Source organism: Chrysemys picta, chromosome 14, assembly GCF_011386835.1.
Source record: "Chrysemys picta bellii isolate R12L10 chromosome 14, ASM1138683v2, whole genome shotgun sequence".
Taxonomy (NCBI): Eukaryota; Metazoa; Chordata; order Testudines; family Emydidae; genus Chrysemys; species Chrysemys picta.
In genome coordinates, this window is record NC_088804.1 from 42,019,368 (window position 1) to 42,036,629 (window position 17,262).

At 55.4% G+C, this 17,262-nt stretch overlaps 1 protein-coding gene across 1 annotated transcript; it reads right to left on the reverse strand.

Annotated features, from left to right (window-relative positions):
* Positions 1-2,164: 2,164 nt before the first annotated feature.
* Positions 2,165-15,586, reverse strand: CHMP1A (charged multivesicular body protein 1A). The gene is made up of 7 exons (XM_005308183.4): positions 15,453-15,586; positions 12,931-12,950; positions 11,107-11,184; positions 9,848-9,994; positions 8,519-8,647; positions 6,360-6,547; positions 2,165-4,809 (listed from the first exon to the last, which is right to left on the reverse strand). Exons 1-7 carry the CDS (start codon positions 15,457-15,459, stop codon positions 4,788-4,790), a joined length of 591 nt encoding a protein of 196 aa, XP_005308240.1. The 5' UTR covers positions 15,460-15,586; the 3' UTR covers positions 2,165-4,787.
* Positions 15,587-17,262: the final 1,676 nt, after the last annotated feature.

A 17,262-nucleotide genomic window follows, 5' to 3' on the forward strand; every position in this document is an offset into this window, starting at 1 on the left:
CCTGGTCCTTCCCAAGACAAAGCTCGGTGGACCCGGAGCAGAGCCCGCCTGTGGCACCAGAGGTGTAGCCGAGAAGCCCTTGGGGCTACAGGGCTGAGGTGGGAGAAGAGCCCACGCCAGGGGCCAGCTGCAAGTGCGGAGCAGTGGAGATCTGTGGCAGCCGTTACCGGTGAAGGCACTGTGCAGCCGTTAATCATTAGCTAATTAGCTGGCCAATCAATCATCCTGTTAGCAATTTCCTCTAACATTTAAAGAACAGCCTGTCTTTACCGCGGGGGCGGCCGCGGGCACCTGGTAAACAGGCCCGCAAAAGCAAGCTATCTTCCTGTTGCATTTGCAAGTTGGCTGCGGTACAGAACCCCCACCTGCCAGCGAAACTGGCAAGGATACATAGCGATCCTGGGCCTCTGCCTACCCTCACCAGGCCTCCCGGCCGGGCCCCTTCCCTCCAGAGAGGCAGGCACCGGCGCCTTCTACCCCAGCTGCAAGATGGAGGAGCGGGGGCTCAGGGGCCAGCTGACTGGACAGTGGCCCTTTCATCCCCTATTCAAACCCAGCCTGGCTCAGGGACCTGCTGGTGGGGGTGGGGGACCCATCACTGCTCAGCCCAGAGTGGGGGGCTAAACGGGTTGAGTCAGGCTCAAAGTTCACCCACCTCCCCCGGAAGCCATGCTGGTGCTTTCACCAAGTGCCCAGGCCATGGGACAAGCCAGCAGGGCGCAAGGTGCCTCTGGAAAGAGAAGGCTAAGGCTGAAACCCCACACAACACAGGGGTAGTATTCCCCTGGAGGGGCCAGAATGCCAGAGCTGAGGCCTGGAGCCCTCCAGTATCTGCAGAGCAGGGACCTGCCTGAGCCTGGCAGTGCCAGCGTCCCCAGGCCGTCCGCCCGTGAAGGGATGCCCTCAGCTGGGCCATGCTGCACGTACTGGGAGCTGGAGGCACCAACTCCTACTGATGCAGGATTTGGCCCTTCAGTTTGTTTGACGGCCCATGCTAACCCTAGCGGCCTCCGGCTCGCCGAGCCTGCCTGCCGGGGGGAGCCTTGTTCCCTGCACCGGTTGACACAAACCTCGCTCGGTTATTGATGAGCTTTGCTGGCCTAGAGAGTTCTCTGCATTGCCAACCCCCGTTTGCAGGGCTGGGGAACTGGCACTGGGCACCAGTCAGAACGGAGGGTAACAAGGAACAGAGAGCTAGCCCCACGAGCTGCTTCAAGGAACTGAAGTAGCTAAAAGATCAGTGGAAAAAGCCTGCAGCACCCGCTCTTGATTACAAGCCAGATAAGGAACCAACTCCACACACCATTTCCAGGAGGGGCCAAGAAAAAGTTCTCTCAGAACCGGCTAGTGTGTGGAAGTTCCTCCTCCCCACCTAACCATGCCAGCCCCCAGCCACTCAGTCCACAGGTACGCGGGAGCTGCCTGCGAGACCGGGATCTGGAGAAACATCCCGCAAGGCCCAAGCGCCTGCTGCAGGAGTGTTGGATGCAGCAGGTTGAGAGGGTCAGTTCTGCTAGGGAAGAGGAAGAAGTTGCAGCCTCCTGGGATCTGTAGCCAGCAGGGCAGAGGCTGCTGAGCGAGGCAGCAGGAGAGAAGCGCATTGCTTAGCAGAGGGCTCCCCTGCGTGGTACAGCGAATTACAGCACCCACTACACTGCCTGTGAGGAGCAAGGCCTGGTGGGGACGGCAGCGTGCTAGAGGACAGGGGGCTGCCTGGATCCTTCGGAACAGTCCCAGAAATCAGAGCTGGAGAAGATAGGTTAGGACTCCTCCCCCGTCCAACCCCTGGAGCCAGGGCACAATTCTTCCTGACAACGTTTGCTAGTGCTTGGCCAAGCCCGTTTTTAAGCAGAGTCCAAGCCAGGTAAATCTAGCATCAAAAGAAGAGGGGGGGGAGGGGGAAGGCCCGGAAAGCTCCATGCCACACAAGGAGCAGGAGCAGCTTGACAAGAGCCCATTGAGAGGCAGGGCTAGTGGATTCCCTCCCCGAGCCGGTGTCAGACCGAGACAGCCAGTGTCAGGCCCTCCAGAACCCAGCAGCAGTGCCACGAGACCCGAGACCAGCACAGGGCATTTGCTTCTCCTACCCAGGCCGCTTCCCACCTCTGCCAGCGGAGCCCTGGGCAGCAGCCGGCGCTTCATGGAACGCGGACAGGCTGGAGGCTGATTTTCAGGACAGTTCCTTTATTTAAAACGGCAGAGTGGACTTTACAGTGTTCGTTTCAAAACCAGCAAAGGAAAACACACAGACAGCACCACACGAAAAGAATAGGCTCATTTACAGAGGGCAGGATCTCCTCCCCAGGGCAAAGGCCGGGCCGACCCCTTCTCCTGATTTCACCCAGCTGCCAGGAGAGGAGCTGGGCAGGGGTAAGCCATTTCCACGAAGTAGGAGCCAGGGGCGGGGAGGAACAGGGCTAGTGCTCGCTGTGCTTCCTGCAAACACTCCAGCTGGGTGGAACAAGATGTTCACCGTTGCCCCAGGTCAGCCTGCCCTGCAACCCCAGGTAAATGCCCCCCACCCCCCGGGGTTGCCCTGGAAAGCTCTGCTCAGATTTTCAGGGGGGCTCCTGCGTTTTACCCACCTGGGTCTGACTGAGGCACAGAGACCAAACACCTGGTCACAAGCAAGTCCGGGACTCCGCCAGGATTAGAAACAAAGCCCCTCAGCTCGCCTACAGCCCCAGCTTCCTCCCGAGTCTGGGAAAGGAGCCTGCGTCTCCTCTGTCAGCCTGTGGGGGGCGGCCACAGCTCAGGGTAATCGCAAAAGGGAGGCGAACGTGCATCTTCCAAGGCCACGAGACGCGGAGGGAAAATATCGAGAGATGTCGAAGTGTGTCCGCCCGCAAGTGCTGCAGAACCCCCAGCCTGCTGACTTCTTCTGTACTCCGTACTCCAGCGACATGCCTTCTGCGCTGAGAGTGGCAAGGCCAGCCACCGTCAGGCACCAGACACTCTCAGGGGCGAGGGTGATGGGGAGTGTGTCTGATGCCATCTGCCTCCCCTGCTCCCCAAAGCGGGGATTTCTTGCCCCCTAACCAAAGAGAAGCAGGTCCCTTAGGACATCTGTGAGAAGATACTGGACACTTACCACCTAGAGACACCTAATGAATTGTGAGCCAGCCATCCCTGTGAAACCAGCACTCCAGCCCCAGGGCTGTTCATCACAGTAACCACTCCCTACTTTAGCTGCCATGTTGCTGGGTATGCCAGATGTGCTCTGCATTGACTCCGGCACAGTGGTACCAGATTCCCAGCACATGGCAGCTAGCATGGAGCCAGCAGGGATGGGGGTTAAAACTCCTCTGAATGGGAACCTGGCTCTGTTCCCCTCCCATCCAGCAGCAAGCCGGGCTCAGATCTCCCCTTGCTCGCTCCCTCCCACTCCCCCGGCCCTGGGCTGAAGAGGAGGCTGAGCATCAGAAGTGACACCGTACGCCTCCCAAAGCTCTCACGCCTGGGGCTGAGGGAAGTGGGGGGAGCTGATCCTTCCTTCTCAGCCTGGCTCCCGGGCCTGCAGTGTGGACTGGGTTAAAGGAAGTGACGAGCTTACACTCAGTCATCAGTGGAGCTGGGGCATCTCGTCAGTGTCAGCCCTGAGGAAGGGAGCAGGGGAAAGAGACCCAAGAGGTAAAGGCAACAGAGGTATTTAGGAGGGAAGTACAACATCCACTGGGACAGTGGAGACATCCTCACCATTCACAGGAGGGGCTGGATGTTTGCTCTGCTGCCGTGCTGCCAGCGACAGAGCTTGGAGACAGACCACTCCCCAGCAGACAGCGCTGCACCTTGAACGCTGTCCAGCTAGAGCACCGCAGGACAGCTTCGCTCGCTGGGGTGGCATGCATGAAGAATCCCAGCTCGCCTGGCCAGATCTCAGTGGTCACAGCACGTGGTTGTGGAGGCAAACTTCTCAAAGGTCACTTAACGGTGAGAAAATCCAGGGCGGGCAACGTGACAAGCAGTGCCAGGGCTAAGTTGGCAAAGCGAGATCCCTGCATGCTGGGCATCACACTGGGGTCCCTATCTCTCAATGCTACGGGCGCTGCACCAGGGACTAGCAGATAACTGGGAATATGGACGTTAGAGTAAGAGATGCCACTACATAGATTTGTGCCTTTCCAAGGCAGCTGCCTCACCCATGAAACACTACCAATGTGCATGTATGCCCCGGGGGGCACCCATCCCCCCAGCTACAACAGGCAGTGGGGAAGAAAGGGGCTTGGATGGAAATGGGAAGGATTCATGGCACTACCTGCTGCAGGCTGTTAGTAGCGGGTCGCCCACAGGGGCTAAGAGAGCCAATGTACAGGCTGTGGAGAGAAAGATGCACTACATATTTGCTAGAGATACAGCCATCCGGAGATGGTCAGGCACCCAGTGTCCCATCAGAACATGCACTTCCCCTTTCAACGAGATCTCCATGTAGTGTTAGAATCACTCCCCCCCTAGAGGTCCAGGATGCAGAGAGGGAGTGGTAGCGCTGCTTTAAAGACAAGAGCCCTGAACACTCTGCCACCAAAGCCCAGAGCAAGATCACGCTCATTCGGCAAACCTCCCTCCAACATCTCTTCCTGCTGCCTCTTCAGGAAGTAGTCATCATCGAAAAAGACCAAAGAGTCCACCGCAGAAGAACAGGCTGCTGAAGGAGTGGCTTGCTGGTTCTGGTTTTGCTAGCAGAAGGCCAAAGCAGGGATAGAGTGGGAGCTTTTGGGGGGTCTCCCCCATCTCCCCACTCGATGCACGATCAGTAGGGGAACAGTGATCATCCAGAACAATGGGAGACTTTAATTCCGCAAGGCAGCCAATCTGGAAGAAACAGCACAAAGAGTCAAACAGGAGCACGGAACATGGGAGCTGCTTCCAAGTGAACCCAGAGAGCATGGGGGGAGCTTTCTGGAGAACTGGGCAAGGCGGGGGGCACTACGCCCAGTGATGGAATGAGTCTGAACCGGGGAGGAGGCGGTTTGCACTGACAGAAGTCCCACCCCGGAGCACGGATAACAATTTACGTTCTAGTGGGTGAGTTACCAGCATCTTCCAACACAGCCAATGCATTTCCTGCGCTAAGGCCAGAGCGGCCCCAGCAGTGTGTTTAACAGCACGGCAATGCAACGCCACCGGCCAGGAAGGGACGAGTGTGATTCCGCTGGAGCCCAAAGAGACCCGGGGCTCAGCACATGCACCAACACTCCCTGCAGCACGGGGGGGAGGGGGGGGTGCAAACTCTGACCTCAGCAGACAGAGCAGCAGGTGAACTGCAAGCACGTGGGAGGATGGGGAGAAAGCCTCCGTGCTGGAAACACCTTTCGGCTCAGATGGGACACAGGACAAGCCCCTTCCAGCCGCCGGGGGGGGAGGGGGGGGGAGAGTATCAGGCAGGGCTCTGTGTGGCAGTTGGGCTGGTTCCTGGGGAGGGTCTGGAATAGCGCTTAGAGCGCAGAGGGAGTTTAAGGAAAGGCTGGATGCTCCGTTTGTCATCTCATAACCTATCTGATGGCCCCACGAGTGAGGAGAAAGAACAGCATCTCCCTCCATCACAGAGCCCTGGAGCCAGGACCACGCCATCTCGTGTGTGTGCGGCGTGGCAGACACTCAGTCATCTTCAGCAAGAGGCACCTTCCAGCCGCACCACACGATGCAGCCAGGGGAGGGTCTCCATTTCTCAGGGTCTGTAAAACACTCCCACCCTGAGGACACCCCTCAACTCACACCAGACCCACCGCTCCTCTCCGTGTTTCAGACAGCCCAAAGCGAGAGAACCTGGAGAGAGTCTGGCAGCTGTGCAATGACTTCTGGGAAAGGGCCGGGGGGAGAGGGGGCAAAGGAACTGCAGGGCTCCGTTCTCGGAGGGGCCCTCTCACGGTAGCTGCATGCAGAGCTGCAGAGACGGGGAGGAGGAAGAGGAGCTCACCAGCAACAGGAGGTGGCCTCAAGCCTCTTCTGGGGAGGTTCCAGAGAGACAGCCTGTTTGAAGGTCAGTGCCAAGCACGCCCAGAGCAGCGTCAACTGCACAAGGCAAGCACGGGCCAGGAGCACTCCCACCATCTGGTTACTGAGCTGAGCAAGCAACACCTTCTACCACCTCCACTCCCCAGTGCTCCCCAACCCCCATTGCTAGTAGACTCAGGAAGCCCCTCTCCTCTGTGGAGCACGACGAGGTACGCTGCCTGTACGCAGCTCCGCTGGAGCTTTGCTAGGCTCCACCATGCACGGGGACGCGAGAGCCCAGAGGTTGCTCCAACAGCTGGCTTTCCTCCCAGCCATCCGCTGGGCAGTTCAAGCTCCCAGGAGCAGGAAGCCCAGGGACACAATCACACCAAGGGACGTGGGGGAGGAAAAGGGGAAAGAGAGAGAACCTTCGGGACAGGTTGTCTTCCTGGGTGCGGACGGAGCTCTCCCCCACTGCCGAAGCCCCCTCGGGGAGCTGGTTGAGTTGGTCCATGATCTCCAAGCCGTTCTCCTCGGCAATCTGCACGATGAGGCTGTCCACCTGCTCCTGCGGCGTGGTCAGGGTGGTAGCAGAGCTCATGGAGTCCTCCATCACCTACAATGGGCAGAGTCAGTATCTGAAGCAGAGCCACCATCTGGCTCCATTGAAGAACCCACCCAGCCCACGTTCCTGCCTGTAGGAGCCCGTTACAGATCTTGAGTTTGGCCCACTGCTCCCCTCCCCAGAGGGTTCTCCACATCCTTGTCAGCCAGACAGCTAGGCCTCAGGACAGGAGGATGGGTTGGAGCCAGAGAGATCCTGAGGCCCCTAGACATCAGTGTAGCACCTGGCACCTAGCTGTATGAAGCGTTATGGACCCCATCTGTCCACGTTAGCCCCCACCCTGCCTTAGGTTCTCAGTGAAGCTTTCAGATACTGTAGATATGGTCAGACACTTGCACAGGGGCTTTTCCTTGCCATCAGGGGCAGCTCTCTTATCCTGGTTAGAGACACTGCCCACCCAGGGTCAAGGCAATATTCAAGAATGAGCTCAAGGCCGGCTCTACTTGGGAGCATGGGACGTTCTAGACTGCTCACAGACTGATCAGGTCAAACGTTGTTCGAAACAGAACATGAGCTACAATCACTCATGTGGCCCAGCCCCTCGAGCATGCTGGGGGGAGTGGGGAAATCAAACAGCCAGAGACCATCATGATGAGAAGGATGGACTGGCCTGTGCGTGAGGCACTGGACTGTGACTCAGGAGCTCTGGGTTCAGTTCCTAGCTCTGACAGACTCCCTATGTGATCTGGGGCAAGTCACCTAGTTCCTAGTCTGTACCATTACTCCTGGGGGAATTCTGCCCCACTACGCACATGCAGAATTCAAATCCCCCGCAGATTTTTTTTTCTCCGCAGAAAATGGATTCTATCAGAGAGGCACTGCAGTTACACCTTTCACCCACCAGGGGCTGCTGTGGCACCAGAAAAGAGGGAGGCCGGAGCAGCCAGGCGTGGAGAGGGAGGAGAAAAGGCTGCTTGCCTCAGGGCCAGGTGAGGAGGCATGGGATATGGGGGGGATGGACAGCACGGGGCACACAGGGCTGCTGTGGGGGGGGGGGGGTCACAGACTGGGGCTCAGAAGGGCTAGTGGAGGTGGCACAGGCACTAGTGGGGTGACAGCGTTGAGCTGGGGCTGAATGGGAGTGGGGGTGCAGGACCACATGGGGACAGGGGCAGATGTGCCCGACTGAGTGAGAGGCTAGGGGTCAGCCAAGGTCTGCATAGGGGAGGCTCCCCAACTCCCTAACAATCCCTCCCCCCCCCCCGCAAAAAAACCCCATTCCATACTTCTCCCACCCACCCTGAACAATCGTTCCAGTTCGCTACCAGGCTTCTTCCCAGCAACTACTTCCTTCTCCTGCATCTCCTCTGTTACCCCGACTCCCCGAACCCTTTGCACTGCTTCTGAGGGGTGCGGGAAATAAGTTTCTGTAGTGTGGTTTAAATGAATTATTACTGAATGTTCTGTATTAATATGCCTAGGGAGGAATCTAATTGTCAAAAAACATTTCCTGAATCTTTTTTGTTGTCTGCATTGTTACAGACATACTTGCTGATGGGTATTTTGAAATAAATTATCACAATAATTGAAAGCAGTGTGATTATATTGTGTTATTTTGACAAATAAAATAAGCAGAATTTTGCTACATTTTAAAATAGTGTGTGCAGAATTTTTAGGCACGGAATTCCCCCAAGAATATGCCATGGGGACAAGACTTTCCGCACCCTTCGCCTATGTGTCTGCCTGCTCTGATCACAAGCTCTTTGGGATAGAGATTCTCTATGTGCAGCTCCTAACCCTAACCTTGATCTTCCTTGATGAGCTGCTATAGACCAGAGCTCTGGAAACAACTGAGCCATTAATCCAAAGACCACATCTGGGAGCCCGGGAAGGGCCCTTTGTCTGAGCCCATGATAGTGGGGCGATACAGTTCTCTCTGCTCCACCCCCCAGCCTCCAACAAGTACAATTCTTCCCGCAGCCCACCAGTCTACCCCCAGGCGAGCGAGTGCCCAGCACTTACCGAGGTGTGAACATCCAAGTTCTGAACCTGGTGCTCAAATTTATCCATCACCGCCGAGACCTTCTGCAGGTCCATGGAGCTCAGAGCTTTGTCCAAGGCCTTGGTCACCTGAGCCATATTTTTAGTCACCTGTAACAGGAGGTTGGAAAATATACACACCAAACACACAAATGTTCCCAAGCCCGGCCACAAGCAATTCAGTGTTACTGGCATTTCCACCACAGGGGCCTCAGTCTGCACAGGTCAGCGATGTCCTGCCGGGAATAGCGGGGACTCTCAGCTCAGATTGGCCGCAGGGTTTTAGAATTGTGCACATGCAACCGAATGCACGAATACTGAAAATGCACATGCAAGAGATCCGCTAGCCTTCTAGCTGTCACTGTGCACATCGGAATTGCACCTGGCATCTACTGCACGCACACACGACACACATGCACCGTTTTCATATACAGCCCTGGAAGTCTGCCCTTTAACAGTACAGAGGCAACTTCACCATGACAGTCACATGAAAATAGTAACCATGCCCATGAGCTCTTCTATGCAAGGGCTTCATGCATTTTTAGCGCCTCCTCCTGCTATTTCTCCACTGAACCCTTTGGTGTTCATACCGGAAATGTTACTCCCAACGTTAGTACAAACACCGTGAAGACAGGAGCTCCAGCCCACCAGGCGCAATGTGCTTCAGGGGCTGTTCTTGCTGCCCGTCCTCTCTCTAAGCGGAGCCACATAACTCCAGGAAGTCCAGGTGGGACTCCAGCGTTGGTCATGTGGCTCAGAGTGAAGAGAGATTTCAGACAGAATCCCAAGAGGGAACAAGCATCCTCAGCTCCCAGCAAAATCAAAAGGACTTGAGAGTGCTCAGTACCTTGCAGAAGAGAACTCGAACCCCCAGTTCCCTGCACACAAGCATGCATGGACACATGGCTAAGGCAGGGGAGTGAGTCCAGGCACACACCTTCCAAGCCTGCAGACTTGGGCTCAAATATGGATGAAGCCACAAATGAAGCAAGTTTGAGGGTCTCATTTCTGGTCCCCAGTGAAATGTACTGGCCACATCACAAGGCAATGAGACACACACACTGGCATTTCAGCAGCTGTGGCAGTCTCTGCCAATGCCCGGTCTAGCTCCGGGCCCTGACCAAATCCCAGTTTGGGGGTGGGAGGTGTCATAGCGCTTGCCAACACTAAAGCCCAGTTCTAACCAAGTTACAAAAGAAGAGAGGAATGTCGTCAGGAGAGGGGAGGGATGGGCCAATAGTCAATCTGTACAAGGACAGGAAACAGCTTCTGTTCCTCCAGGGATACACCTGAGACGACACAGCCTCTTACCCCCTTCATGGTCACTGCTGTCTGCACCTTGGAGACCACTGCATCCACTCGGGAAGCCATCCGAAGCCAGTTTAAACCTTCGTTCTTCTTCCGGATTGCATTCTCTGCATAGACGCGAGCACATTCTACGTTCTTCTGCTGAAGGGCCTGGAACATGGAAGGGAAAAGATTTGCAGGAGAAATCCATTTTGCTTCACACATCAAACAAATGTCTCCCATTTCCACCCAAGGGATGTCATGCCTCGTCTGTGTTCTTTACAAAGGGACTTTAGTGTTTGCTTGGATCAGGATTAGTGGAGCCGGTGGTAGCCAAACATGCTAGGACGGCCGGGATTCGGGTTGAGGCTAGGAGATGGCCTATTGCGCGAGGCACGTCAATCAATGATGCGGGGGGAGAACGTGCCTGCTTGGATCTCAGCAGTACAGAGACAGGTCAGGGAATGCAGGACAGCAGATTCCGCTTACTAGCAACCCCTCGCTTGCTGTTATCTGGCAGCTGCCAACAAGCAGACGGCAGTTTGCAGACTGGGACTGGGACGTGCCAGCACTGGGACGTGCCTTCCCTGACTGCAGCCCTGAAAACCTGCCTGCGGGCCAGACAGCAGCAGGGAGCATGGCTGCAGCCAAGATGTTGGGGCTTTCTATGGAGTGTGGGGGTGTTAGGGCCCCACAGAGCCGCATGGTATCGCTCCCTGTGCTCTTCAGGGGCTGGGGCTCAACACACCCCAGTGCCCCCAGGCAGGACGCAGCCCAGAGAGAGCAGGGAGAGGTACGGTGCAGCTCCGGCATCCAGGCTGCAGCCCCCTTCCCCACTACTGCCCAGCCCACAGCCTCCCCTCCCTTCCCCTCCCGTGTGGGCCCCCTGCGCAGGCAGGTTTGGAGGCTGCAGCCAGAGAAGGCACATCCCAGCACTACCTTCCCGGGCTGTAGGCCCACATACCTGCCTGCAGCCGGGGCCTTTCTTCCAAAAGCTGCTGTTAATAGGCGCCATCCCATTGCCAACATCCACATCCCATTAACATTAAAGTCAATGGGGCAGGGATGGCTCCCAGCCCAGTGTTGCCATTAACCAGAAGCTGTTAATATCCAGGGTGCTATTACGTGGAATCTAGTTAATCTCTCTGGTACAGAGCCATGGATTGACGGCACAGGCGCAAGGGCTGAAAAGACACCTAGCCCTCAGAGACGGTCTGTGTGTGTTACTTTCATCTCCACCAGGGAGTTCCACCACCTCCACAGAGTTCAGCCACACTGGCTACCTTCTTGACTTTGGCTTGCTCAGTCTTCGAGTCCTTCTCGGCCTTCTTGGCTAGCTTCTCCAGCTGCTTTGCTGTGAACTAAGAGAAACAGACTTCGGTGCTCGGCCATGAAAGGGTCAAACATTAACACAATCAGAGGCTCCCACAACTCTCACACAAGCCCACAGGCTGTCCTAGCAAAGCATGTGTATGGTGCCCGCGCGTCTGCTCGCACTGCCTCAGCTGCCTTTGCAGGCTGGCTTGTCCTTTGTACAACCCTAAAACGCAGTGAGATTGGCTGGGACGTAGTTATGGACGTGACTGGGCATAGAGCGGAGGCAGCAAGAGGAAAGGAACTCAGTGAGCTTTGGCTGACTGCTGGAGCAGAGTTGGAGCGCTCTGAAGGAAGGCCTGGCTTCCTTGGCCAGACAGGTAGTACCTATGGCATGGTACTGGCTAAAGCACGTTGTCCTCTCTCTTCTGCTGCGAAATACAGCAGTAGCAAGCGGTGGAGGCACTTGAGATTTCAGCCCCTGGTTTAAGAGGCAGGGACCTGGGGGCTCTCAGTGAGGTGTCTGGAACATACTCCTTAGCGTGGGTTCAGGGACCTTCAGGGCACGCTCACAGGCTCACTTGTCGAGGCGTTTTCAGCGGTGAGTGAAAGGGACTGATTGGTGCTTGAGGGGACTGATGGGAAGGAGTTTGCTTTGCACTTGGCATAGTCTTTCCTTCATGTCCCCTGCCATACATGACAAGTCTGGGTTGGGTTTACACTGCCTGTGTGGCTCCAGAACAGGTGAGAAGTGTTCTCTAGATAAATAGCTCCCCCTTCCTGTTGTGGCTGGGAACTGCAGAGGCAGAGTTGCAGCTGTTATTTTAAACAGATTTTCATAAAGGCAAAGCTCTGGGGGGAGGGATGTGTCTCCCCTCTGGGAACGGAGGTAGTTTGGTACCATACAGCACAGAGCTCCTGTTACATTTAATCCAATTACCAGGTGAAGGGGCCGTCCAGCCTAATGCACTTAACTGATCTGCGGCTCACACCAATGGAGGTTAAGCACCTTATGCAATCGCGAGCTGCAATGCTACTTCCTTCACATCAGGAGAGACAAGTGCTTGCAACAGAATCGATGATGTCTTCAGGGGCTAAATCACAGCATCGCTAGGGCCCTCTGCACTGCTCCCTCCCCCAGAATAAGAGACAAGTTCCTGTTCTTTCACCACCACAGCCGTAAATATTGGGATCTTTATGTAGCTGTTGACCTCTCCCTGGCCCCTGTGGACAGAAAGCCCAATGGCCCCCCCACTCTGGGAGACTCAGTGAAGATACTGCACATCACACCCCTGCTGGAGGGAGAGCACTGGAAGGAGGAGATGAAGCCTTGGGAAGACAGGACAGTGAAAGCAAGAGGAGTTGAAGGTAGGAAGGAAGGTTCTGGGAGAGGTTTCTCCAAGTCAGTGAACTCTCCATCCAGTGGGTGAGAGAAGGTCAGAGCAGAAAGCATTTGAGAAGCCAAATTTAAAAACAAGGAATAAACCTAGACCCATAGTAGCTGCCTCTTAAAGATGATCAACCCTAGCCTCCGGCTGTTGGAGGAGCCCACAAAACACCCGACTAGTACAGGGTCCGGTAGTCAGCTAGGCTCTTAAGCAGCCTGTACCAGGAAGACAGTTTGGTTTTGTACAGACCTACCAGCCATACCACAAGACACCGTAAGAGGGTCTTAGAGCATCAGTTCAGCTGGGCTTGTCGACTTTCAATTGACCAAGGCCACGCAGGGAGGCATAGAATAATGAATCCCCATGCAGGGGCAGAAAGGGACATCCTGTCATGGCCACACTCACCTTCAGCTGGAAGAGTGTATCTGAAACAAGAGAGGAGGTGACTCAGATCACAGGTTTTTAGAGTCTCTGTCAGTCAGTAACATAAAGGTCACACAATCTTTCACCCAAGGAACTGTGCTTTGGGAGGTACCTTCTATGGTGAGTCTCCCCAGTTCACACACCCCCCCCCTTCCCCTTAAAAGCATCGCACCAACATTCCTTTTGCCTGAAGGGAGCTGGACAGGCTGAGGTTGTGCTGCTCACACATCCCAGTTCCACCACCACAATTGTTCAGAAAAGTTTCTTCTGGGCAAGCAGAGACCACAGCCCTCAACTGCCTCCACGCACTCTCAGCCTTTGCCTGTGCACTGGGGACTCCTCAGGATACCTAGCTAAGGTACTCCATACGGCCTCCATCACCCTAGTATGTAAGCACCTCCCAACCTTTATCCAGTGCCATTATCCCCCTGTACACATGGGGAACAGAGGCACAAGGAGACCAAGTGACATGCCCAAGGGCACACAGAAAGCTGGTGGCAGAGGAAGGACTTAAACCTGGGTCTCTCAAGTCACAGCTAGTGCCCTAACCGCTAGGCCAATCCTTCCTCTCCTGTCATGCTAGAGCACAGAAGCAGAAACTCCTGTGTTAAAGACCTGTCTACACATAGCTGACCAACCCGTGCTGGAGTCTCATTTGGCTACAACTGAGCTCAAATGACACTGACGCTGATTTTTAAATGTGGTTGTAAGGCCAGTGGTGATTGGATCATTGTACACAGTACGGGACTGAAAAAACGACCTAGAATGGAATATGAGACATCTCAGAGAGCTTGTTAAAAAGGCTGTTGGAGGGTTTTATTGGAGACACTCCCACAGGATTGACTCCTGCTTTCAATTTCATGACTAATCAATGAGGGTCAGGCATATGCATGGATAACAAAGGACCTGAGCACCCAGGGTAATAGGAGTGCTATTGAACTGCTCGGCTGGGGACTGGCTCAGAATACTGAAGGAGCCATACAAGCTAGTGAATTATCCCTTGGATATGGCTCTTTGACATAAATGGACTCACTGAATATTAGGTACTGAAATATTCACTGTAAAAAATTATCTACCATAAGTTAATGCAGCCGTGGCAAGTATCACAGCATCCACGGTACAGGACAGTGGCTTCACTATGCAGTTCTCTCTCAATTTGACACACATCATGTAAGGGACCTTAATCCTGGAGTGGAGCTAATAGAAACCACATTCTGTCTTGCAACTAACAAGTGACTCATCAGAAGGCAGCTTCCTGGCTTTTATTGAACTAGCTGTGTCACTTGTCACTGTGGTTTCTCTGATCACAATTACATGGTGACCTTTGACCCTGAACCTGGCACACCCCAGATAGCCCTGTAAATAACTCTCAGCCAGCTTCATGCAAAAGGAAATGGATCAGTTCAGGAATTTGGGGCAATTTTAAATACATTTTAGTTTTCTGAAATACCTGGACCTATTTCAGTTCATCAGAAAAGCCAGGGACAAACAAGCTGACCTTGAGTCTGCTCTCCCTGATCAATGCAGCACAGGCCCTCGGGCTGCACTTACCCACCCCAGCCCTGAGACAGTGACAGGGTCTCCACCATCCTCCTCAGGAGCCTACTGGCCAGGACGACTGAGCAGAACCCCTGCAGGTAACCCCAGGACTCCCCTATGACCACAGGGCAGGCCCCACTCTGGGCTCACAGGGAACTCCCTCTCCCAGGTCACATCATCACCTGCCCTGATGTCACCGACGGATTTCCCTCTCCCTTCCCCAATGGCCACCCCTCCCCCGCACAACCCCACCTCTGACCCAGCCCTGGCCCCCTCCCCTCACCACCCCTCCCCCGCACAACCCCACCTCTGACCCGGCCCTGACCCCCTCCCCTCACCACCCCTCCCCCGCACAACCCCACCTCTGACCCGGCCCTGACCCCCTCCCCTCACCACCCCTCCCCCGCACAACCCCACCTCTGACCCGGCCCTGACCCCCTCCCCTCACCACCCCTCTCCTGCACAACCCCACCTCTGACCCGGCCCTGGCCCCCTCCCTTCACCTCCCCCCCCCCCAGGCCTCAGACACAGCCCCCTGACCCGGCCCTGACCCCCTCCCCTCACCACCCCTCCCCTGCACAACCCCACCTCTGACCCGGCCCTGACCCCCTCCCCTCACCACCCCTCCCCCGCACAACCCCACCTCTGACCCGGGCATGACCCCCTCCCCCGACCACCCCTCCCCCGCACAACCCCACCTCTGACCCGGCCCTGACCCCCTCCCCTAACCACCCCTCCCCCGCACAACCCCAACTCTGACCCGGCCCTGACCCCCCCGCCCCCAGGCCTCAGGCACAGCCCCCTGACCCGGCCCTGGCCTGCCCCTGCCCCCACCCCGCCGGTCCCGGTCCCTTGACCTCCTTCCCCTCCCCCCGGCCCGGCCCCCTCCCCGTAGGCAGCAGGAGGGGCTCGGCTCGGGCCGGAATAGCGCCCAGCCCCCCCGGAGGGAGGCGTCTTTCTCTTACCGTCCATCTCTGCAGCTACCACTTCCAGGGTCTCCAGACACTTCCGGATTGTTGCGTCATCGCTCCGCTTGTTCTCGCGAGGTTTCCCCTCAGCCCTGCTCCGTTCAACGCATGCGTAAATGGAGGAGGGTTTTCCGCGGCGAAGTCAGGGTGGGGCGTCACATGACCAGAGCGCCGCTCCCCCCACGCCCGCCTCCCGCTGGCAGCGGCCCACGTGGCTCCCGGCGAAGGGGGGCAGTGGGGTTCGGAGCCCGGCCTCCTGTGTGGGCTTGCGCAGTTGCCCCTGCTCTGTGCCTCAGTTTCCCCATCTGTAGAGTGGGATTGGGGAGGGTACTTGGCAGCGGCAATAGAGCGGGCTGGAGGGAGCCCCTGGACTGGGGGGGGTGACAGGAACACAGAAAGGCAATGCGGAGCAAGGGGGAATAGGTGGTGGAAGTAGAAATCATTTCTTGCCGGTACTGCAGTCATGGGAGGGGCACAATGGGGAGCACGTGACCTCCCCATGTGACTCCTCCCAGCCCGGTGCCCCCATGCTCTCCCCATCCCCTCTGACACCCCCCCCCCCCGCTTTGTGTATACAAACGTCAACATGCTTAACTACTCACTCTGTATTTCAGTCTGTTTATATGGAATATGGGAGTTGGCTGAAGACCCATTTCAGCATGTGTATGACTTATTAAGAGACAAATTTTAAGTAGAACTGTATCCTAAACTTCTTTATGGTATGGTACCCAAACACTGCATTTCAATGCAGGATTCAACTTCCTTTGTAGGAACAGACTCCTGAAACTCTTACCAGTCCACAAAAGCGGTCCATAGTCATGCAAATAGTCCCCTTGTCTCCAATGGGTTTGATCAAATGATGAAGGGTTTACAGGATTAGGTTCCAAGTTTATAAATTGTTCTGGATGAAACTGACCATGCCTGAGCTGCCGGATCAAAAGGAGCTTTATTCCAATAAAGGTGGGCAGATGTGTGATGTCTTAGCTCTGTTGCTAAGATGAGGAACGTATTTTCAGCAAAGTTCTTGGCAGATTCCTGAGGCAGCTAGCTGGTTTAAGGCCGTCAGCATTATAATCTTCACTTATAGTTCTCTCACCCACAAAGCTGGAAAATGAGGCATTTGGTTTCTTTGTTTTGCTGCTCCAGTTCCAGTTAACAACATGCATGTTAGACTAGTTTGGCTGCAAAGAAGAATTCTAGGTACACTGGGGACAACACCTGATTCCCATCAGGCCAGAACTGGGCTGACATCAGTATCCAAACATCCTCTGGTCAGTGCAAGCAGAGGCATTCCTCTCATGATTTGGACTTAATGTGATGCAGTATGGATGTCATGGATAATTCAGACCAATGGGGAGAAAAAGAATCAAAAACTCTGTTGAAACACCTTCCGTCCCCCCCCCCACCCCTCGCCTCTTGAGGACTCCTGACCAATGTAACAGCACAATACATATGCTAACAAACTTAAACTTATACAAAGCCTTTGTTTAAGTTTGTTAGCATATGTGTTGTGCTGTTAAAGTCGTATAAAGAATGAATATCCTCCCTAGTCCCATTCTGCTCCTTTAAGGAGCAGAGTATGGGGGGAGGGGCTAGCCCCAAGTCTTTCCAGTGCCCTGTACCCGCTAAAAATCTCTTGCCGGTACTGCATACTGGAGGGTACCGCCCTACTTGCACCCCTGGTTACGGAATGGATTGAGTGCGGGGGTGGGGTTAGGGTACCAGACAGCAAATGTGAAAAATCGGGATGGGGGTGGGGGGGTAATAGCCTATATAAGAAAAAGACCCAAAAATCGGGACTGTCCCT

What these genes read in the sequence shown, in the direction of transcription:
- CHMP1A (XM_005308183.4), bottom strand. An exon ending in ATACACTCTTCCAGCTGAAG is followed by an intron (nt 11,185 to 12,930) that starts GTGAGTGTGGCC and finishes TGTTTCTCTTAG; the next exon opens with TTCACAGCAAAGCAGCTGGA. An exon ending in CAGCAGTGACCATGAAGGGG is followed by an intron (nt 8,648 to 9,847) that starts GTAAGAGGCTGT and finishes CTCCTGTTACAG; the next exon opens with GTGACTAAAAATATGGCTCA.